The 24,748-nt window shown below is 43.4% G+C and overlaps 1 protein-coding gene across 5 annotated transcripts in view; it reads right to left on the bottom strand.

Moving 5' to 3' along the window:
• Window positions 1-24,748, bottom strand: part of PSD (pleckstrin and Sec7 domain containing) — a 543,766-nt gene that overhangs the window by 248,612 nt on the left and 270,406 nt on the right. For all 5 annotated transcript variants that reach the window (XM_077259193.1, XM_077259189.1, XM_077259192.1 and 2 more), the window contains one exon: window positions 636-694. In XM_077259193.1, coding sequence (XP_077115308.1) covers window positions 636-694 — 59 coding nt within the window. The remainder of the gene's footprint in view (window positions 1-635; window positions 695-24,748) is intronic.

The following is a 24,748-nucleotide window of genomic DNA, read 5'->3' as shown; positions in this document are numbered from 1 at the left end:
CGGCACACTTTTATTGCTTGTGACCCGTGACAGCGCCCGTCCTATTTTTCCTTGAGACTTTTGGCGCTGCTTTACTAGGGAGCTATAGAGTTAATTTTGGTGTAAGTTTTGATCACACCTTCCTGAGAGTCCTGGGCAGGGAAATCAGCTATTTGAACCCCTGAAGCTCTGACTCCCACTGCCAGTCAATTGTGTTGCTGTCCTGATATATACTGCTGTGCTGTGCACCTGTTTGTTCTGATTATTTCCATCCTTTGACCTCATATTGACTTTTGTCTACCCGCTTGCTTCACTATTTTGTCCCTGATGTGACCTCTTGGCTTTGACTCTGCTTGGCTGCCCTTCTTGCCTCTAGTTTACTCCTCTAGACAGCAGCCCTTTCATTGAAGCAAACCTGTGGACCCCATTGTAAGACCAGATCCCTGTACAGTGGTTAAAGGGTGAAGGTTGGGGTTCCTTTGGCATCTGTCATATGGAGCGGCTTGTGCCAAGTCTGTCTGTGGTTGCCTTTTTGAACTTGTGGCTTCTGACAGTCATGACAGTGAAGATATTATTCAACTTAACTTCAAAATGTAAAATTTTTTAGAAATCGCAATAAAAAAAACATTCTATGGAAAAAGCTTACGCTTACTTACATGTCCATGCAAGTCTGTGTTTAACAGCATCAGTGCACATGTTAGGGTATGAACACCATCTGAAATAGCAAAAAAGGGACAAGGCATAAGCTTTGGTGACATACTACAATGTTTTTTGGCTATGTACATCTTAGGCTAGTAGTTTCATACTGTATCTGCATCGAATTACGACATTTTTACAAGAACAAAAAGCCCAGCATGTTGTGCTACTTTTTACAGTAAAATGATGGACACCTTAAATGAAAACTGATACACCCTACTACGGTATATATTGATGGGATTCCCCTAACACTGATTGGGTCCATCATGTGACAAATCGATTCTTTTTTTTGCTTCTAATACGAAGCACATGGATTCATCAACTAAGTTACAAAAAGAAAGTTGAAAGAGAGGAATAACTAAGTAAAATTCAAAGTTTATTCACAATTCTGTATGAAAAGGTGGCATTAGACACCACAACTTGAGGGTTCATGAATGTGAGCAGATCAACATTATACTATATATGTAACTAACACTCTCAATAAAAGAGACATTACTCTGTATGGCAGGATTTCAAACTGACCTCACTATTGTGAATTTAACCATCATTGTGGCCTGAATCACTTAGGAAACTGATTTTTGTTCTTCATTTCATCCATCCTTGTTTTACTTTATTGTGAGATATGAGATACTGAGATATTGTGACACATAGTGATCAGGAGAGCATTGTATCACCTCCCAGATGTTAAGGAAGAATCCCGTGCTATCTAATTCTAGCTGTCTAATAGAGGCAATTCTCTCTATTGTTATCCTTGTGATCAAAAATAGATAGCTCCTAGCAGTGATCTCTACAGAACAGGAATTGTCAGTCTATTGTGTGGTTCAGTCATCAAATAGAAAACTCTAACATTTAAGTCGCTGTTTTTACATAAATAGTGATATACAGAGTGGGCCATTTATATGGATACACCTAAATAAAATGGGAATGGTTGGTGATGATATCAACTTCCTGTTTGTGGCACATTAGTATATGGGAGGGGGAAAACTTTTCAAGATGGGTGGTGACCATGGCAACCATTTTGAAGCCGGCCATTTTGGATACAACTTTATTTTTTCCAATGGCAAGAGGGTCATGTGACACATCAAGCTTACTGAGAATTTCACAAGAAAAACAATGGTGTGCTTGGTTTGAATCCATTTTCCTAACTGAGCCAAAATACATTTTAGCACTTTTGTTCTTCCCTTCACTTCTTCCAAGTGCCAGAACTTATGTATTAAACAATGAAATTGTAAAAAAAATGCAATTTTGTTATTGTTGACTTAGTAGACTTGTCAGTTGTCACACAAAAGTTAGTAAATAAAGTGAGAGTAGTGTGACTAGTTTAAAATATGATACGTATAGCTTGGTTAACAACTGGCTCAGTGATAGGAAACAAAGGATGGTTATGGTTAGTAATGTAACACACACAGATTGGGTCACAGTTAACAGTGAGGTACCGCAGGGTATGCATTGGACCCGATTCTTTTTAACATATTTATTAATGATCTTGTAGAGAGCATATAAAGAAGAATTTCAATATTTACAGATGATGCAAAACTCTGCACGAAAATCGACAAATCAACACAGAGGAAGATAATTTAATGTTACAGAGGGATTTATATGAGCTACAGGCTTGGACTTAGACATGTGTAAATAAATGTAAGGTCATGCACTTGGGTAGAGGAAATAACATGTATAATCATGTACTAAAACACTGTGTAAAACTGTCATTAAAAAAGGCTTGGGTGTATGGGTGGACAGCAAACTCAACTTTAGTGACCAGTGGCACACCGCTGCTGCCAAGGCAAATAAAATAATGGGATGCATTAAAAGAGGTATACCATATATACTTGAGTATAAGCCGAGATTTTCAGCCCATTTTTTTAGGCTAAAAGTGCCTCTCACGGCTTATACTCGAGTCATTGTAACAGGGTTTCGACGGGGGAGGGGGAGCGGCAGGAGTGGGTGCTGTCACATCATACTCACCTGCTCCCAGCGTGGTCTCTGCACTTCCCTGCTTCTCTGATGGTCTCCGGTGCCCGCAGCTCTCCCTGTGTTCAGCGGTCACGTGGTACCGCTCATTAAAGTAATGAATATTATTATTATATTATTATATAGGGCACAATATTCTATGGAGCATCTTATGGGGCCATCATTAACTTTTTATGCAGCATTATATGGGGCATATTTTTATATGGAGCATCTTATGGGACCCATCCTGAACTTTATGGAGCATTATATGGGGTGTATTTTGTATGGAGCATCTTATGGGGCCCATCATGAACTATATGGAGCATTATATGGGGCTCCTGATTCAATATGGATATTCAAAAACACTTAACCTACTGATGTCTCAATTAATTTTACTTTTATTGGTATCTATTGTTATTTTTTAAATTTACCAGTAGCTGCTGCATTTCCCACCCTAGGCTTATACTCCAGTCAATAAGTTTTCCCAGTTTTTTGTGACAAAATTAGGGGTCTCGGCTTACTGTATACTCGGGTCGGCTTCTACTCGAGTATATACGGTAAATGCTCATGACAAGAACATAGTTTAGCCTCTATACAGGTCACTATTGTGGCCATACTTGGAACAGATAGGTTATTAAACTTGGGAATGTTCAATATGGAAAAGCAAATGCTTAGGGGCCATGGTATTACAGTGTACGAAAATGACATGAGGACCAAGGACATGCTTCTCTTAATACATCCCAGAGCTTTATTTGGCTTTGTTGCTGCTGCTTCACACTGTTGACTCATGTGCAGTCTGTGATCTATTAGTATACCCAAGTCTTTTTCCCATGTGCTGTTACTCGGCTTTATTCCTACCATTCTGTGGGTGTAATTTTTGTTTTTCTTGCCCAGATGTAGAATCTTGCATTTCTCCCTGTAAAATACCATTCTATTAGTTTATGCTCATTGTTCAAGCTTATCTAGAGCCTTCAGAATCCTTCCTCTGTCTTCTCTAGTGTTAGCTATCCCTCTTAGCTGTCACGGTTTCACCTCTCAGTCTGTCTGGGATGCAGTTACTGACAGCTCAGCAGTCCAATCTGGTACAGGGATGTGCTAAAGTTGTCAGTATTTTGACTGTTCTGTCGTCCAATCTAGCAATGGGCATGCTGAGCTTTTGGTATGTTGATTGACTATATTAAGTCAACCCAGCACTCAGCTTAAGTGATCAAACAGGATATTTAATGTGGTTCACTGTAGTAAAACGTTTCAGTCTTGCTTCAGACTTTCATCAGTTACTACAAAAATAAATAAATAATAAAGGTAACATGCAAAGATAAATAAGGTATATACAGATACATACACATGAATATAGGTCTAATACAAATATACTATAAATAGCCATAGGATAAAGCTGAAACAGAGAGACCTTAGGTCACCTTGAGATTGATGTGAATTCAAAAAGTGCCTACTCACAAGGGGCGTTTAATGCGTTGCAATTGAGCCTTGGGGATGGAAGCTTTCATAGACATGGGATGGAAGCTGTAAAAATGTAGTAAGCTGTTTCGGTCAGTAGTTTTGGTGTATATATCAGTGGAAAGTGTCCCATCCGTATTCTTGATCATTACTGTGCCCAAAAAATTGATTCTGGACTGATCATAAGAAACAGTAAAGCTCAATCCTGGCCAAGATTGATTGAGAAAATTATGAAAGGCCATTAGGGACTCGGATGAGCCCCCATATGCAAAAAAACGTCATCTATGTAATGTTTCCATAGTATGACGTGGTTCAGAAAGAAGGCAGACTTATAGATGATAGACTCTTCGAAATCAGCCATATAACAATTAGCATATGGGGGTGCTACGTTCGAGCCCATGGCGGCACCCCGGGTCTGCAAAAAGAAATCATCCTGGAAGAGAAAATAGTTATTTGTGAGGACTATTGTCAAGAGCTCAATGCACATGTCTATTTGAGTGGTGTTCCATCCCATGTCTATGAAAGCTTCCATCCCCAAGGCTCAATTACAACGCGTTAAACGTATAGTGTCGGATGACTCTACCCCGGCCGTCAGAATGCAAGAAATAGAATCCAAATTTAAAGAGAGAGGCTATCCCCGATCCATTTTGAATCGTCCTAGTCAAACACATCCTAGCGAGTCTCACGGTAAAACCGATAGGGTGGCCATTGTTCATTCATACCATCTTTTTGCATATTTGATCCATAAATCTATCCGAAAACACTGGCCATTACTCCAGTCAGCATACCCGGAAGTTCCACAGTTAAGGCACCATTTCTATCTTGCTTCAGACGAGCTCCTAATTTAAGAGACTCTTTGGTCAAGGCTGACATTGGACCGGATAGATCAATTAAGAAACAAAGGTTTTTGCAGAGCCCCAAGACCGGCACTTTCCCATGTCTAAACTGCACCCAGTGCAATAGCGTACAGAAAGGCCCCCAGATCTCCCATCCCCTCACTGGGAAGATGTATAAAATAAGAGGTTTTTTTTTACCTGTGACACCACCTTTGCCATATATGCTATCAAATGTCCCTGCGGACTATTATATATAGGGGAGACTACACAGTCTGTTAAAGACAGAATCTCCAAACATAAAAGCACCATCCGTTGCAAAAATATGCTACTCCCTGTCCCTCATCACTTTATTACTAAGGGACACACAATAGCACAATTAAAATTTCAGATTATAGAACAAATTCCACATTCCAGGCGAGGTGGAGATCGTATCAAACAACTTAAACGACGGGAGGCCTTTTGGATACACACTCTGGATACGTTATCCCCCAGAGGTCTCAACAGGGAATATGACGTTCTATCTTTTATCTAACATATTATGCAATTTCCATTTATCATGAGGTCTTTAATAATGTCACTTGATTCAAGTATTTCTCCATGTCTCTTGAAAAACATAGGTGATCTACTATTTATGGTGTAATCCACTACTGTGAGATGTACTATCGTACTCATTAGCCTTTCAGTTTTTATTATTGATCTATATATTGCCTCCTCTACAATACGGTTATAATTCATCATCTCATGTTTTATTTATTTCTGTGGGACGCATTACTGCCATATAGGTTTGGTTGCCTTACTGCGCCTTTCCCTTTCCCTATACATAAACTGTCAAATGTATTATTTGTGTCATTTCCACCAATATAACTTGTTCCTTTTCTTCCCCTTTAGAGTCGAATGTACTAGAAATATGGATAAACTTCTTCCTATATGGTTTCTCTTCTTTACCTCCGGTACACCGTATTCTGCGCCACAGGATCATATCTCCAATACTTGCACTTGCGCAGTTAATTATTCTCAGCACCTATGGATCGCACTCTTTAACCCTGGACTTCACATCGCCGTTCTTTCTGCCTGTGTCCTGATTGCCAGTATACCTCATCAGCATATGTGACACGCACTTCCTCTGGAACGCACAGACATCTTCCTTCTACTCTTGTGGAAAGCACCACCCTCTATTGGAATGCATAATCACATTGCCAACTACGTCACATAGTTTTAATGGAATGCACCATTCCTCCTGGAACGCACGGCCATTAGCTTCCTGTCTGCGCTGGGACCACAATCCCATTGGCTGCATCAATTTCTTTAGTCCCGCCTCTTCCCTTTTTCAATCTGCGTGCCCGCACTCTCTCCACATCGGACTAGTGGTGGACACTGCGTTTGCCAGCGCCACCGTTACACGCAGCGCTATTTCTGTCATCAGGTTAGTTTACTCACCGGCACCTATGACTCACTTATCATTACCATCCGGACTCTGTTTTAATGCTGTGCATCCATTTTTCAGGCTCTAACACCGCCATATCTCACCTTAAAAAAAGCTTCTGGAATGTTCCTCTATCTCCTCTGTGCTTTTATACCCACATATATATATTTATATCTTTGCCATAACCCAGTGATTTCTTTTTTATAATGGAGCGCCCCCACAGTTGCAGGGCCGAGGGGTACCCGGTACCGGGCCTCTCTGTCTCGGTTCTGGGATTGTCACGGTGGCTAGACCCAGTCCGTGACCCTGCTGAGGGGCGTCCAGTGAAAGTTGAGAATGATGTGGTGTGGTGCAGGTCGCGATGAATAACGAGGACACCAGGTTGCAGTCTCTTTACCTCTTTACTGAAGACTTCAGGATCCTCAATCCGGAGTACGGTTAACAGGGCTGTCTGAGACCGGCGGGTCGATGGCACTTCCAGAGTTCCCTTTGCAGGTGGAAATCTGTGCCTACCTTCTAGCGCTTGTGTGTTGTAGTCCTTCCCTGCTTAGCACCACGGGATAGTCCTCACAACTGTTGTTTCTGTTTCTGAAGTTCCCTCACAACTGATTCTGATGTTCTTCTCCGTCCCCCAGATGATATGGCTAGGACGCACCCGTATGACGGGTAGGCCTGGAGTTCTTCCGGGACCCTAGAGTCGCCCCTCTCCAACTGTTGCCCCCTATGTCTGCTTAGGTGATTTAGGTGAGACAGCCCGCCTATAACTGACTGTCCTGCCGTAGGTTTGAAGTAAGGCTTGGAGCTCAATACTTCCTCGGCGTTTCCGGCCACTGGCTACGCACCTCAGTAGGATGTTGCCTCGGTCTTACAGCACGACTCCTACTGGTGTTATCTCCTTGTTGCGTTGATCTCGTTTCTCACTCTTCACAATAAACCTCGCTTCTTGTCCTTTCTTGGGGTACCGCCGCAATGAAGTGCAGGTAACGTTCTTTCTGTTCGCTAGGCCTCTGTCAGGATCCCACCCCTGACAGGGACCCCCCTGAATCTTCCCCTGCAACACCCTCTGCCACAGGATGTTGCCTGGTTCCAACCCAGTCAGCTTTCTGTCTAACTTCCTATCTAACCCCCAGTTTTACCAGATTGTGAGGAGTGGCCTAATACACAGCACCCTTAGCTCCCCCTGGAGGCCAGACTGTGAAGTGTATTGGTGTCTGTGATACCTGGTCAGGTGAACTCCTTCAGTGCCATCAGACGTACCAACACCCCCCTTAGCGGCGGAGCATCAGTACTGCAATGATCAGGACTCTGGGGCACTGCAATAATAGATCTAGTGATCTTACTGAGTACCACTGACGTTTTCAGTGAATTTGAATCATTTGACACTGGTACGTGCTGACACATATTGTTACTACCACTCCCACCACTGTAGTCATTTCTCTTTTTTCAGGTCCTCCCCCCTTGTGAGTAGGCACTTTTTGAATTCACGTCGATCTCAAGGTGACCTAAGGTCTTTCTGTTTCAGCTTTATCCTATTTATGGTATATTTGTATAAGACCTATATTCATGTGTATGTATCTGTATATACCTTATTTATCTTTGTATGTTACCTTTATTATTTATTTATTTTTGTAGTAACTGATGAAGGTCTGAAGCAAGACCCAAATGTTTGATTACAGTGAACCACATTAAATATCCTGTTTGATCACTTAAGTTGAGTGCTGGGTTTACTTAATATATACTTATGGTGTGGGATCCTACCTAGGCACCCTTATATAGTTGTGCACACGGTACCCTATACCGGTATTGTTGAGGAGAGCCATAAGGTCAAATACTTAATTAACCTCAAGACATAAGGTAATTGAGAGAAGCAACCCATAACATGTACTGTTTAACCTTACATAAGTTTTCCCAGATCAAAGTGAGACACTAAAGATGGCTGCCATTTCCTGTATCAGCATGCCATGTGCTGATATCCAAGATGACTCCCACCCTGATGACCTCATGGATCCACCCACAGTGACGCCCACCCTGATGACCTCATGGACCAACCCACCCTGATGACCTCATGGATCCGCCCATGGACTTGCTCATTGCCCAACCCACTGACCAATGGAATACATCCGATCACTCCCACTTTAGAGCTAACCGAGCCCCCTTACAGGAGATATATAAACTTGTGTCTGACTAATAAAGGTTCCTTTGGAGCTGAGCCACAGATTGATCAAGGAGAGTTTACATCTGACTGTGTGTGTCATATGTTCATTTCTTTTGGTGCGCACCTGATCAATATCCATTAGGCCAGGAGTAGGCAACTGAAGTGAAGTGAACATTTTATTAATTGTTCAACTTAACATATTTGGCTGCCCAACCTGGGGCCAGCAGAGGAAGAGCCCTGAACCCTGAGGACCGGCGAGTGGAATGGCAGGACGCGCTGAATACCCCGAACCTGGAGACTGATCACCTCCTTATCAGAACACGGTAAGTCTGCTGATTTTTGTAATCTGTAGTCTTTACCTGTGTCCTTCTGGATATCCTGTGCAGATTGCCTGACCGTGTCCGGTTTTCTTGGTATCTGTAAGACGGCAGAAAGGGTCTCTCCGCTGCTGGTCATTTAATTGCGAGAACCAACACATGTTTTAGTTGCCTACTGCCTGTTATGTGTTGTGAAGAGGGGAGATGACTGGTCGTTAAGAAAAGCAAGCGTTAGAAAAGGAAAGCAAGCGTTAGAAAAGGAAAGCAAGTGTTGAAAAAAAAAATAAAAAAAAAAATTTTTTTGTCTGTGGTACAGTACACGGTTGTCGCCTGTGATACGATTTTCAGTTCTGTATAGGAGAGACTAGGACCTTGAGTGAATTGACTCGGCCTAGGAGGGGCCCGTTAAACTTGGAGTGAGATGACTCAGTTCGGCGCCTAATAAATTGTGTAGCGCCCTGTTAAACTTTGAGTGAGATGACTCAGTTCGAGCCAATTAAATTTATAGTTTTGCCTCGTGGCATCGAGTGAATTGACTCTGCACGGGGACTGGTAAGTTAGGGAGCAATTTGATTAAGTAGGGAATAATTGGTTTGTAAAGTACGGAACACGAAAGTCAGACAGGGACCACATGACAAGAAGGAATAGGAACTGAGTGCTGCAGACTCAGTTCCCTTTAGAATCTCAGGTTTGAGTCATCTCCCCCGTCTTATTGTCTGTTTGGTGTTTGTTATCTTGATATATATATATATATATATATATATATATATATATATATACTGTATATCTATAGAAAGATGGAGAAATTAGAAATGCAGTTCTGCCGTATTGGCACTAAGCCAAATTCAGATGGCAAGTTAGATTCGTGCACATTAGTAGCGACTTGTGAAGGGAAGAGTCATGTTAAACAATGTAAAAAGCTTATGAAGTTGTGTGGAATGCCAGAAGGGGGAAGGTTACAGCCCCTGGAGTAGAAGATTGTCTTGAAAAAAAGAAAAGGTATCCTAGAAGATAATGGATTGTTGTCTATTGCTAGGGCAGGAGAAAGAGTCTCTGGAAGTCTGTAGAAAAAAATAAATAAATAAATAAAAAATTGGAAATTGGGTAGAAGAGGAAAGGCATAGAAAGAGTAGAGTTTTGAGTTATGTGTAATACAAAAATATATCCTGTGAGCGGCTACCACCGAATAATGGTGGCCCAGCACCATGTGCTAATTCTAATAGCAGCCATTTTATGGATGGGCCATGTGCTAATTCTGGCAGCAGCCATTTTGTGGATGGCAAAAGTGTTAATTCTAACGGCAGCCATTTTGTCGATGGCAAAAGTGTTTATTCTAACGGCAGCCATTTTGTGGATGGCAAAAGTGTTAAATCTAACGGCAGCCATTTTGTGGATGGCAAAAGTGTTAATGCTGGCAGCAGCCATTTTGTGGATGGCAAAAGTGTTAATTCTAACGGCAGCCATTTTGTGGATGGCAAAAGTGTTAATGCTGGCAGCAGCAATTTTGTGGATGGCAAAAGTGTTACTTCTAACGGCAGCCATTTTGTGGATGGCAAATATGTTAATGCTAGCAGCAGCCATTTTGTGGATGGCAAATGTGCTAATTCTGGCAGCAGCCATTTTGTGGATCGCAAATGTGTTAACGCTGACGACAGCCATTTTGTGGATGGCAAAAGTGTTAATTCTAATGGCAGCCATTTCGTGGATGGCAAATGTGTTAATGCTAGTAGCGGCCATTTTGTGGATGGCAAAAGTGTTAATTCTAACGGCAGCCATTTTGTGGATGGCAAAAGTGTTAATTCTAACGGCAGCCATTTTGTGGATGGCAAAAGTGTTAATGCTGGCAGCAGCCATTTTGTGGATGGCAAAAGTGTTAATTCTAATGGCAGCCATTTTGTGGATGGCAAATGTGTTAATGCTGACGGCAGCCATTTTGTGGATGGCAAAAGTGTTAATTCTAATGGCAGCCATTTTGTGGATGGCAAAAGTGTTCATTCTAATGGCGGCCATTTTGTGGATGGCAAATGTGCTAATTCTGGCAGCAGCCATTTTGTGGATCGCAAATGTGTTAACGCTGACGACAGCCATTTTGTGGATGGCAAAAGAGTTAATTCTAATGGCAGCCATTTCGTGGATGGCAAATGTGTTAATGCTAGTAGCGGCCATTTTGTGGATGGCAAAAGTGTTAATTCTAACGGCAGCCATTTTGTGGATGGCAAAAGTGTTAATTCTAACGGCAGCCATTTTGTGGATGGCAAAAGTGTTAATGCTGGCAGCAGCCATTTTGTGGATGGCAAAAGTGTTAATTCTAATGGCAGCCATTTTGTGGATGGCAAATGTGTTAATGCTGACGGCAGCCATTTTGTGGATGGCAAAAGTGTTAATTCTAATGGCAGCCATTTTGTGGATGGCAAAAGTGTTCATTCTAATGGCGGCCATTTTGTGGATGGCAAATGTGTTAATGCTGGCAGCAGCCATTTTGTGGATGGCAAATGTGATAATGCTGACGGCAGCCATTTTGTGGATGGCAAAAGTGTTAATTCTAACGGCAGCCATTTTGTGGATGGCAAAAGTGTTAATTCTAATGGCAGCCATTTCATGGATGGCAAATGTGTTAATGCTAGTAGCGGCCATTTTGTGGATGGCAAAAGTGTTAATTCTAACGGCAGCCATTTTGTGGATGGCAAAAGTGTTAATTCTAACGGCAGCCATTTTGTGGATGGCAAAAGTGTTAATGCTGGTAGCAGCCATTTTGTGGATGGCAAAAGTGTTAATTCTAATGGCGGCCATTTTGTGGATGGCAAATGTGTTAATGCTGGCAGCAGCCATTTTGTGGATGGCAAATGTGTTAATGCTGACGGCAGCCATTTTGTGGATGGCAAAAGTGTTAATTCTAACGGCAGCCATTTTGTGGATGGCAAAAGTGTTAATTCTAACGGCAGCCATTTTGTGGATGGCAAAAGTGTTAATGCTGGCAGCAGCCATTTTGTGGATGGCAAAAGTGTTAATTCTAACGGCAGCCATTTTGTGGATGGCAAATATGTTAATGCTGATGGCAGCCATTTTGTGGATGGCAAAAGTGTTAATTCTAATGGCAGCCATTTTGTGGACGGCAAAAGTGTTCATTCTAATGGCGGCCATTTTGTGGATGGCAAATGTGTTAATGCTGGCAGCAGCCATTTTGTGGATGGCAAATGTGATAATGCTGACGGCAGCCATTTTGTGGATGGCAAAAGTGTTAATTCTAACGGCAGCCACTTTGTGGATGGCAAAAGTGTTAATGCTGGTAGCAGCCATTTTGTGGATGGCAAAAGTGTTAATGCTGGTAGCAGCCATTTTGTGGATGGCAAAAGTGTTAATTCTAATGGCAGCCATTTTGTGGATGGCAAATGTGTTAATGCTGACGGCAGCCATTTTGTGGATGGCAAAAGTGTTAATTCTAATGGCAGCCATTTTGTGGATGGCAAAAGTGTTCATTCTAATGGCGGCCATTTTGTGGATGGCAAATGTGTTAATGCTGGCAGCAGCCATTTTGTGGATGGCAAATGTGTTAATGCTGACGGCAGCCATTTTGTGGATGGCAAAAGTGTTAATTCTAACGGCAGCCATTTTGTGGATGGCAAAAGTGTTAATTCTAACGGCAGCCATTTTGTGGATGGCAAAAGTGTTAATGCTGGCAGCAGCCATTTTGTGGATGGCAAAAGTGTTAATTCTAACGGCAGCTATTTTGTGGATGGCAAATATGTTAATGCTGATGGCAGCCATTTTGTGGATGGCAAAAGTGTTAATTCTAATGGCAGCCATTTTGTGGACGGCAAAAGTGTTAATTCTAATGGCGGCCATTTTGTGGATGGCAAATGTGTTAATGCTGGCAGCAGCCATTTTGTGGATGGCAAATGTGTTAATGCTGACGGCAGCCATTTTGTGGATGGCAAAAGTGTTAATTCTAACGGCAGCCATTTTGTGGATGGCAAAAGTGTTAATTCTAACGGCAGCCATTTTGTGGATGGCAAAAGTGTTAATTCTAATGGCAGCCATTTTGTGGATGGCAAAAGTGTTAATGCTGGCAGGCGCCATTTTCTGGATGGCAAAAGTGTTAATTCTAATGGCAGCCATTTTGTGGATGGCAAATGTGTTAATGCTGACGGCAGCCATTTTGTGGATGGCAAAAGTGTTAATTCTAACGGCAGCCATTTTGTGGATGGCAAAAGTGTTAATTCTAATGGCAGCCATTTTGTGGATGGCAAATGTGTTAATGCTGACGGCAGCCATTTTGTGGATGGCAAAAGTGTTAATTCTAATGGCAGCCATTTTGTGGATGGCAAAAGTGTTCATTCTAATGGCGGCCATTTTGTGGATGGCAAATGTGTTAATGCTGGCAGCAGCCATTTTGTGGATGGCAAATGTGTTAATGCTGACGGCAGCCATTTTGTGGATGGCAAAAGTGTTAATTCTAATGGCAGCCATTTCGTGGATGGCAAATGTGTTAATGCTAGTAGCGGCCATTTTGTGGATGGCAAAAGTGTTAATTCTAACGGCAGCCATTTTGTGGATGGCAAAAGTGTTAATTCTAACGGCAGCCATTTTGTGGATGGCAAAAGTGTTAATGCTGGCAGCAGCCATTTTGTGGATGGCAAAAGTGTTAATTCTAATGGCAGCCATTTTGTGGATGGCAAATGTGTTAATGCTGACGGCAGCCATTTTGTGGATGGCAAAAGTGTTAATTCTAATGGCAGCCATTTTGTGGATGGCAAAAGTGTTCATTCTAATGGCGGCCATTTTGTGGATGGCAAATGTGTTAATGCTGGCAGCAGTCATTTTGTGGATGGCAAATGTGTTAATGCTGACGGCAGCCATTTTGTGGATGGCAAAAGTGTTAATTCTAACGGCAGCCATTTTGTGGATGGCAAAAGTGTTAATTCTAACGGCAGCCATTTTGTGGATGGCAAAAGTGTTAATTGTAACAGCAGCCATTTTGTGGATGGCAAAAGTGTTAATGCTGGCAGCAGCCATTTTGTGGATGGCAAAAGTGTTAATTCTAACGGCAGCCATTTTGTGGATGGCAAATATGTTAATGCTGATGGTAGCCATTTTGTGGATGGCAAAAGTGTTAATTCTAATGGCGGCCATTTTGTGGATGGCAAATGTGTTAATGCTGGCAGCAGCCATTTTGTGGATGGCAAATGTGTTAATGCTGACGGCAGCCATTTTGTGGATGGCAAAAGTGTTAATTGTAACGGCAGCCATTTTGTGGATGGCAAAAGTGTTAATTCTAACGGCAGCCATTTTGTGGATGGCAAAAGTGTTAATTCTAACGGCAGCCATTTTGTGGATGGCAAAAGTGTTAATGCTGGCAGGCGCCATTTTCTGGATGGCAAAAGTGTTAATTCTAACGGCAGCCATTTTGTGGATGGCAAATGTGTTAATGCTGACGGCAGCCATTTTGTGGATGGCAAAAGTGTTAATTCTAACGGCAGCCATTTTGTGGATGGCAAAAGTGTTAATTCTAATGGTGGCCATTTTGTGGATGGCAAATGTGTTAATTCTGGCGGCAGCCATTTTGTGGATAGCAAATGTGCTGCTCCTGGTGGTGAACATCTCAGACTAAGGCTACACACCACATCACCAAATCCTTGTTACCCAGTAATGACCACTAACGGACAATACTATATTCCTTCGGGAAGTGAACAGGGTTTACCCATGTTTCCCGTCTCAGTGGTTTCCAATGGGGCACGGACCCTTTCCTCTATCACTCCTGTCTTGAATCCAGTTATCCTCCCACCTGGATTGTCCCCGGCACCGACCCTTTCTACTGTCACTTCCAATGCCAATTTAGCCGCACACCCACATGAGATGCCCCAAGCAGCGGCCTCTCCTCCCAACGCTTCTGCTACAACAGCACTCTCATGCAGTCTACATAACCCTATACCCGGTACCTCACAGGCTGTCTTGCAGCCAAGCGCACACCTGTATGGGACGGTGGCAACTGTAACAAGGGGGGCTCAATCTGGGAGGGGGATACCAATAGCACAGGAAGCACAAAGGGGAGGGAATGTTGGCAACCTATTTTTGAAAAAGAACATCCTGAGGGACCCTTGTTAGTGGTGGGAAAGGGTGACATAACAACAGTGGAGACAGACGCTATTGTTAGTGCTGCCAATTCTCAGTTAGAGCACAATGGAGGTGTAGCTAGAGCTATAGTGGAAGCAGGAGAGACGACTATTCCAGCTGACAGTCGAATCATTGTTGAGTCACGTGGTCAGATAGTTGTTGGGGACATAGCGGTGAATAAATCTGGCAATTTCCCGTGTAGAATGATCATACACACTGTGACCCCTACTTTTGACCCTATTCATCCAGACGTTAGTGCTCAACAACTTCGTGCAGCAATAACTCGCATTTTAGAGTATGCAAATATTAGTGAGCAGATTGAGACCTTGACAATTCCCGCCATTGGTGTTGGCATTTTCGGTTTCCCTGTTCATGCATGTACAAGGGAAATCGTTGGAATTATAATAAATAAGTGTAGCCCCCCAAGCATTTGCTGCCTCTCTGAAATCAGGTTAATTAGTAATGAGGACAGGACTGTTAAAGCTTTTAAGACTGCCTGCGTCACCTGGACCCCACACCATGATACTGGAGCTGCCCAAATAGAGTCCCTCATTCCAGGACATGCTTCCGGAGTCCTAGCACAAAAAACATGGGGGAAGAACAAGACCAATTGGCTATTACTCTGCCCGCCTGGACTCTGTGTCTCAAGCTTCCCCGACTTGCCTCAGAGCCGTTCATGCTGCACATATGCTTCTGGACAAAACTTCTGATATCATCTTAAGACATCCGGTTCTCTTAATGGCTCCACACGACATAAAAGCTATTCTAGGCCAGACTCAACCTAAACACCTGTCGCTACAGCGTCATATGAGACTCCAATGTTCCCTCTTGATTCCGGATAATGTCACTCTTGTCCGCTGCACCATCCTCAACCCATCCACGCTGCTTCCTCTTTCCAGGGGGGGATGTGGATGATGCTGATGCTCTCAGTGAAAATGCTTCTACACACTCAGAGTCGGATCATGACTATCTTGAACAAATGCAGGAAGAAGTAGCCTCCAAGAAAAACGTGTCTGAAGACCCATTCCCAAAGCTGACCTGATGTTCCTCACTGATGGTTCCAGATTTGCAGATGAAACAGGAAGGTTCCATATGGGATATGCCATGGTTACACATGACCAGGTAATTTCAGCCGGATCCCTACCACCGCACGTCTGCACAAGAAGCGGAACTTAAGGCTTTGACGTTGGCTTGTCAGGAAGCGACAAAAAAGGTGGTCAACATCTATACGGATTAAAGATATGCTTTCGGAGTGGCTCATGACTTCGGCAGCATCTGGGCAGCCAGAGAATACCTAACGTCCAGTGGAACGCCTGTAAAACATGTTGCTACCGTACAAGAACTTGTTGCCGCTCTAGATCTACCTTTGGAGGTTGCAGTGATCAAGATCAAAGCGAACTTCTTTGATGACAAAACAGCAAAATCCTATGCTGTGGATCCATTTGGGAAAGAGAAATCAGCGGTGTACGTGTCACAAGACACTGAAGAAGGGACTAAAGGCTCTCTTATGAGGATTATCCATCTACATCAAGACAAGACATCAGATGATGAAAAGAAGTCATGGCAAGAAGGTGGAGCTAAAAAAGGATGAAGATGGAGAACAAAAAGCTCTGTCTACCCCATAATCTGTACCCCTCGGTGACAGAATGGGCACACAGTATCACCCACAGAGGCAAGAATTGGATGAATGACCTGATTTGGAAGACTTATATGGCACCTGGTATCTCTACTGTCACCCAAAAATATTTCAAGTCCTGCCTTGTGTGTGCAAGATGCAATCCAGCACTGCCTCAGAAAGTTACTCAGAAACATTTGGCTAAACCACTCTATCCCTTTCAGAGAATTCAGATTGATCACATTCAAATGCCAAAAGTAGGGAAGTACGAGTATGTACTGGTAGTGACTGACATGTTCTCAGCATGGGCCGAAGCCTATCCAGTAACCAACATGACTGCCAGAGTGACTGTTAAGAGACTGATGACTGAAGTAGTATGCAGATATGGGGTCCCAGAGGTAATTGAGAGTGACCAAGGACCTGCGTTCGCTGCAGCACTGACTAAGGAACTATGGACATTGGTGGGAGTGGATTTGGGTTTACATACTCCATATCACCCACAGAGCAGTGGGAAAGTAGAAACACTGAATGGCACCTTCAAAAATAAAATACTGAAAGACAGTTAGGAGGTCAGACTTGGACAGACACGTTGCCTTATACTCAGTCAGAAACACTCCAAGGGGTCCCACTAAACTTACACCATTCGAGATTCTTTTTTGGGGACCTCCAAGGTTGGGTCAATATTTTCCACAACAGCTAGCCTTAGGAAGTGATACTCTTGTAAATATGTATGTAATTGTTGTTACTAAAGAACTGTCAGTAACACATGTACAAGTTTTATCATCCATTCCAGGTCCAGATTCCAGTGAAGGTACCCATACTTTCCAACCTGGTGACTACATGCATGTAAAGAAGTTCATCAGAAAGACATCCCTGGAGTCGAGATTTGAGGGTCCCTATCAATTGCTCCTGACTACTACTACTTCGGTCAGGGTTGCTGTGCGCCTCCTGGATCCATCACACACATTATAAACTTGTTAGACAGTTAGGGACAGAGTAGGATCTGACCTGCTTGTCAAAGTCCAGCTACAAAGGGAGGTTTTCCACAAGGGAAAACTCCAATTCCCCCTCCCGGGCAAGACGGTCAGATCTAGGATGTGTTGCATCAGGGTTAGTCACATGTTTATTTTATGTAACCATGGTGATGGGAGATTGAAGAGTAATAGATCCAACAGGTAGGAAAGTCCCGAGGACATGGGTAACGTGCTCCGATATGTCTCCTGATATACCCGTAATTGGTCACACATTCTCTGGTGTCAATAGCATCCATGTTGTCATGAAGCCTCTGATGTTATAGTGACACTTAACACTGGTGGGTTAGGGAACAACAGTGGGATGAAGAAAAAAAAAAGGTTAATAAAGTATTTAGGGGGGACTGTTGAGGAGAGCCATAAGATCAAATACTTAATTAACCTCAAGACATAAGGTAATTGAGAGAAGCAACCCATAACATGTACTGTATAACCTTACATAAGTTTTCCCAGATCAAAGTGAGACACTAAAGATGGCTGCCATTTCCTGTATCAGCATGCTATGTGCTGATATCCAAGATGACGCCCACCCTGATGACCTCATGGATCCACCCACAGTGACGCCCACCCTGATGACCTCATGGACCAACCCACCCTGATGACCTCATGGATCCGCCCATGGACTTGGTCATTGCCCAACCCACTAACCAATGGAATACATCCGATCACTCCCACTTTAAAGCTAACCGAGCCCCCTTACAGGAGATATATAAACTTGTGTCTGACTAATAAAGGTTCCTTTGGAGCTGAGCCACAGATTGATCAAGGAGAGTTTACATCTGACTGTGTGTGTCATATGTTCATTTCTTTTGGTGCGCACCTGATCAATATCCATTAGGCCAGGAGTAGGCAACTGAAGTGAAGTGAACATTTTATTAATTGTTCAACCTAACAGTATGTTGATTGACAGCTCAGCCATCCAGTCTGATACTGGGACACACTGGCTGTCTCCAGGTGTTCATTGCCTCAGGTGACTGCCAGGCTACTTAACTGGGTTGATTCTCCCAGATCACTGCCAGATGTACATTCATCTACTGTGTGGTTTGTTCCTCTGTGCCTTGTGTTCTGTTATCTTTTGTTACCTGACCTTGGACCTCGTTTTGACCATTTGTCTGTTTAACCCCTTCTGTTCTGATCTGCAATTCTCCTGTTATTCTGATTTTGGAATGTTACTTGACTACGCCTTTGTCTCTTCCTTCTGTTGTTGACGTACCGTCTTTGCATCTGACTTGGGACTCCTTGACTATCCTGACTCACGTCTTGGTTGTAGGAAGTATAATCAAAAGAACCTAGCACTCAACTTGATGCTTAGAGTGAGCTTTATTGTAGTGGTACTTAATAAACGTTTCGGTCCTACATATGGACCTTCGTCAGTAACGTACTAAAGAGTAGGAAAGGGACCATAGGGTCAGTTGGTTGTAGGAAGTGACTCAGCGTCACACTAGCTTTGCATCATCTTCAAATTTGATTAGTTTACCTTCAGTTCCCTTATCTAAATCATTTATGAAAATGTTGAACAACGCTGGGGTCAAGAAAGCGCTTTCATTCCTGCAGGTGGCGCACATGGTTCATGGCCGAACTGGGCCACAGGGTTGGACCTGTTAGCAAGGGGCATAGCTATGCAGCTACCTGGTGTTTGCTGAAACTCCAGATGGTGGAGACAGACTGGACAGTAACAAGCCATCAGGTACCACTCCTAGGCAGACCCTGGTACTGCAGCTGCCGATCCCGATCCCAGGGGTTGGGTTTACTGACACGGGGAGACGTGACCGAGGTAATTGAAAAGCAGGTAACAGAGCCTGACGGACTGTATGGACAACTTGAATACCGAAGATATGTTCTTCACGCTTGAATCAGTTCTGAAGCTGGCCGCACTAGGGCTAAAGACAATGGAAACAGAACTGGCAACACCAGAACCAGGAGACTGGGTATAAGTACCGCAGACATGGTTTCGGGATTAGGATACTGCTAAAGCAGTCACAGGAACAGAGACAAACTATATTAGGCTAATGGGAACACACAATATGGGAATAACATACAGACTAAGGACAGGGCACCTGGCAACATACAGTTGCACACATCAACACCACTAAGACTAAGCTATAGGGGTTGCTCAGGCACCTCCCTATTGGTAAGGGTGACTTTTATACAGAATGTCTCCCAGCTATTGGCTGGGAGACACCTTGCAAGTGATCATTTTAAGCAAATGCCTCCCAGCTGTTAGTTGGGGCATTTTACCATGTGGGAGTGCTGCCACTTTAAGAGCAGGGAAGCGCACGCACATGCACTAAGTGTACTTCCAGAACACAGTGTGGCATTCACAGAGGAAAAGAAGGAAGTCCAGGAGGATGCTGCTGCGGCCGGCGTGACGGGTAAGATGGTGTGCCCGCATGGTGGGAGGAAGGGAACCGTGCGGAGGTTAAAGCAGACATTACAAGAGCCTTGTGGTACCTCACTTGAACCACTCTTCCAATTATTGGTGCAAGCATTTATTACCATTCTTTGAGCACTATCACTGAACCAGTTATGAATCCACATAACCATAGCCTTGCTAATCCCATACTTGGTCATTTTTTCAAGAAGGATAGTATGAAACTTTATCAAATGCATTGCTGAAGTCGAGATACGCTATTTCTAACGCATTTCCCTGATCCACCCAGTCAGTGATTCCATCATCATTATTATTATTATTATTATTATTATTTTATTATTATTTGTTTATATAGCACCATTGATTCCATGGTGCTGTACATGAGAAGAGGTTACACACAAATTACAGATATCCCTTACAGTAAACAAACTAAGAATTACAGACTGATACAGAGGACCCTGTCCTTGTGGGCTTACATTCTACAGGATTGTGGGGAAGGAGACAATAGGCTGAGGGTTGCAGGAGCTCTGGTGTTTGTGAGGCGGTAGCTTCGGTAGTGGTGAGGAGGCAGCGGGGTCAGAGCAGGCTATAGGCTATCCTGAAGAGGTGGGTTTTCAGGTTCTGTCTGAAGGATCCAAAGGTGGTTGATAGTCGGACGTGTTGGGGCAAAGAATTCCAGAGGATGGGGAATATTCAGTAGAAGTCTTGGAGGTTGTTGGGTGAGGAGCGAATAAGTGTGGAGGAGAGAAGGAGGTCTTGCGAGGACCAGAGATTACGTGAGGGAAGATATCGGGAGATTATGTAAGGATTCCGGACTTCCCTTGTGCCTGTTCGCCCTGATCCAAGATGGAGTCTTGGATCTCACCCTGTCATGGAACTTCCTGTCTGTCCTGATCATTTAAGTCCGGGTCATTTGTTCTTCTGTGCCTGAGTATTTTGTGCTACTGGCTCCTGAGCATCTGCCTGTTTGCCGGTTAACTCCCTGCTTCTACTGCTCACTACTCGGTGGTCTGCCTCACCCCATTCAGCTACCTCTCGTCTCTGGAACTGCTTTGATGGGGAGCACACCAGTGGAAGGATCTCCTTTGTTTGCAAAATTTTTCCCAGTGTTGTGCCTCTTTGCACAACCACACCAGGTGAGCAAGATTCAAGCTGTGCTTTCTTCTCCAAGAAATATCTACTCATCTACTACGCTTAGATAGCGCTCTCCCTCTTTCTCCCCTCGTCCTCTCTTTTCCAGGATGTCATTCACACAACGCACCATCTGTGAATTATTGGACTCCTACTAACAAGTACTATGCATACGTGTGACCAAGTTTTGCTGGACTTCATCGTTTAAGTACTGTGCATTCGCACTAATAACCTTATTGGACTTCCTCATTTAAGTGTCTTGTTTGCTTCCACGTCATTGCCTTGCTGGACTGGTTCATATTAGCGGTCGCGCCTCGCTACTCAGTTTGCTGTGATTTTCTATATAGAGCTGAGGACCTCGTTACAATTGCAGAAGTATCTGTGTTAGATCTGTTTACATTTCTGTTTTAAGTAAATACATCTTTTGCCGCAACTTTGCTCTCAGACTGGCTTTATCCCATGCTATCAAATTCCGTAGTACCCATATAATTATTACAGATTATTTCAGAGATATATGGAGGAGACAGGTTGTGGATGGCTTTGTAGGTTAGTATTAGCCAGAAAGGTAGATCTGAGTGTCATCAGCATAAAGGTGGTACTGGAATCCATGGGACTTTGTGAGTTGTCCCTGGCCAAGTGTATATATTTAGAAGAGTAGGGGTCCTAGAACAGAGCCTTGGGGGACTCCCAACAGAGAGAGGGTGGGATGAGGAGGTAGTGTGGGAGTGGGAGACGCTGAATGTGCAGTTGGAAAGGTATGATGAGATCCAGGATAGGGCAAGGTCTTTGATGCCAAAGGAGGAGAGGATCTGTAGTAGGAGGCAGTGGTCAACTGTGTCGAAAGCAGAGGACAGGTCTAGAAGGAGGAGTACAGGGTATTGTCCGCTTGCTTTGGCTGTAAGTAGGTCGTTAGTAATTTTGGTCAGGGCTGTCTGGGGCAGATACCACATTGTAGAGTGTCAATGAGCGAGTTAGATGAGAGGTGGGAAGAAAGTTCAGTGTGGAGGTGCTGCTCTAGGAGTTTGGAAGCATATGGGAGCAGTGATATTGGGCGATAGCTGGACCTAGCAGTTGGATCGAGGGTTGGCTTTTTAAGGATCGACGTGATTGTGGCGTGTTTGAAAGCAGAAGGGAAGGTGCCAGAAGTTATTGATAGGTTGAAGAGGTGGGTTAGGGATGAGATAAGAGTGGTGGTGAGGTTGGGGAGGAGGTGTGATGGGATGGGGTCGAGTACACAGAGGGTGAGGTGCGATTTAGAGAGGAGACAATTAAACCCCCCTTTAGTGATGTTGGATAGGGAGGTTATGGGGTTTGGGCATTGATCTGGTATACAAAGGAGTTGTGGTGGTTGAACAATGAAGACTTGCCTTGTTTGGTTGATCTTAATTTAAAGTGTGTGGCAAAGTCCTCAGCAGAGATGAGGGAGGTTGGAGGGGGCAGTGGGGGGCGGAGGAGGGAGTTAAAGGTTTTGAATAACTATTTGGGGTTGTAGGATAGGGAAGATATGAGGGCTGTGAAGTAGGCCTGTTTAGCAGAGGTGAGAGCAGATTTAAAAGCGAGTGTTGCCTGTTTGAATGCAGTGAAGTCATCTTGCGAATGTGTTTTCTTCCAATGCCGCTCGGCAACCCTGGACACTTGCCGGAGCTTTTTAGGGGTGTTATTGTGCCAGGGTTGTCTATTGATATGTCGCACTCTGCCATGAACGAGAGAGGCAACCGTGTCAATAGCTGATGTGGAGTGAGGATATGGATGCCAGTGGTAGGATAGAGTCAGAGAGTGTGTGGGTGTCTAGGTGTGCAAGGTTTCTGCGGGTGTGCGCATGTTGCTGGACATGGGTGACCGGTAAGGAGTACAGGGATGATAGAAGGAAGTTAGTTTAGTCTGGCATGATTTGTTTGCTACAAACTTCCGGCTCTGGTTAATTACTGCATTCTTGGCCAAATACTTACATACATACTGTTTAATAATTTGTTCAAATATCTTTCCTGGTATAGAGAGGTAAGGCTCACTGGCCTCGCTTTGGGATTCTGGGAGGTTTCTTATAGCCTCATTGTGGGGCCATTCCCTGTCGCTTATACTCTGACCCTTGGCCTAGTGTGTTTGACCCTGTTGTGCTTTGTGCTTGTGCTATGTTATGTCTGTCTGGTTCTGATTTGGCTGTGTCCCTGTTACGAGTTTTGCCTGCTCTTTTTGTACTGTACTGCCCTCTCTGTGTATGACCCCTTGGCTACTTCCTGACTACCCTCTGCCTGCTTCTCTTGTACTGCGCTGCCCTCTCTGTGTATGACCCCTTGGCCACGTCTTGACTATCTGTTCTGTCTAATCCCTTGGTAACTTTGTCCTGTAGTTACCTTTCTAGGAGTTTTCCTTCAGCTCCTAGCTCTCTGGAGCTTAGGCCATGCACCCAGCAGTCACGTGCTTCAGGCCCTGTTTGTCTGAAGCACACATCTTCACCGCTGCTGCCCCGCTCCACAGGTATCTTTGGGCACAGTTTGTTTTACTCAGGACACCCACACTGGCTCAGTGAGCAAGTGCAGTGTGGTGTTCCTGACACCATAGAAATACATTTATTTTTTCATATATAAAAAACGGATGCCACAGTGATGGCAGAAATGGACACACTGACTAAAACCTGATGAAAATTGTTCCCTGTATTTGCACATACCGTACAAGAAAAAATAAACTTCTAAATAGCGCTTAAAGGTCCATTTACAGACTGGTCGGCAGCCTTTAATAGCCTGTTTAAACAGGGAGACCGCAGTAAAGGAAGCACAATGAATGATTTATAACAGATCAATCAGTGCACATAGGTTGCCATTGTTCTCACCAGCTCAAGTCCTATTTACACATAATAATGTGCTGTCGTGAAAGGTGATTTTTTTTGTGCAGCACAAAATATAATTTCACACAATGATTGAGCATTTTGCTTGTTTATTAGGTAGGTAATTAGCAACCTGTTTACAATGAAAGATTATTGTGAAATTAGCATTCTTATTCTGGCCGTATTTTTGGTCCAGGTGCTGTCCATGAAAAAAAACAAACAGCGCTCAGAACAATGTTATTCAATTGAGCTACTCATATGTGTGGTTTCCTTCGCGAACCTGAATGCAGCATGCCCGAGTTTAATATGTTGATTGAGACTCACTTATGAAAGTCAATAGGTGTGCAAAAAAAATCAGATCCAATATGGATCAATTGTACAGCTCTGGCAAAAATTAAGAGACCACCACATCAAAACCCCGTCATGGGCAGCCCAATCTCCCGACCTGAACCCCATTGAAAACCTCTGGAATGTAATCAAGAGGATGATGGATAGTCACAAGCATCAAACAAAGAACTGCTTACATTTTTGCGCTAGAAGCAGTGTGAAACACTGGTGGAAAGCATGCCAAGACGCATGAAAGCTGTGATTAAAAATCATGGTTATTCCACAAAATATTGATTTATGAACTCTTCCTGAGTTAAAACATTAGTATTGTTGTTTCTAAATGATTAATAACTTGTTTTCTTTGCATCATTTGAGGTCTGAAAGCACTGGTTATTTTTTTTAATTTTGACCATTTCTCCTTTTCAGAAAAAAAATACAAAATTTATTGCTTGGAAATTCAGAGATATGTTGTCAGAAGTTTATAGAATAAAAGAACAATTTCCATTTTACTGAAAAATATACATATGAAG

The sequence above is a fragment of the Ranitomeya variabilis genome, chromosome 4, assembly GCF_051348905.1.
Source record: "Ranitomeya variabilis isolate aRanVar5 chromosome 4, aRanVar5.hap1, whole genome shotgun sequence".
NCBI lineage: Eukaryota > Metazoa > Chordata > Amphibia > Anura > Dendrobatidae > Ranitomeya > Ranitomeya variabilis.
The sequence above is the reverse complement of the archived record's forward strand: the minus strand, read 5'-3'. Positions and strand labels throughout refer to the sequence as shown.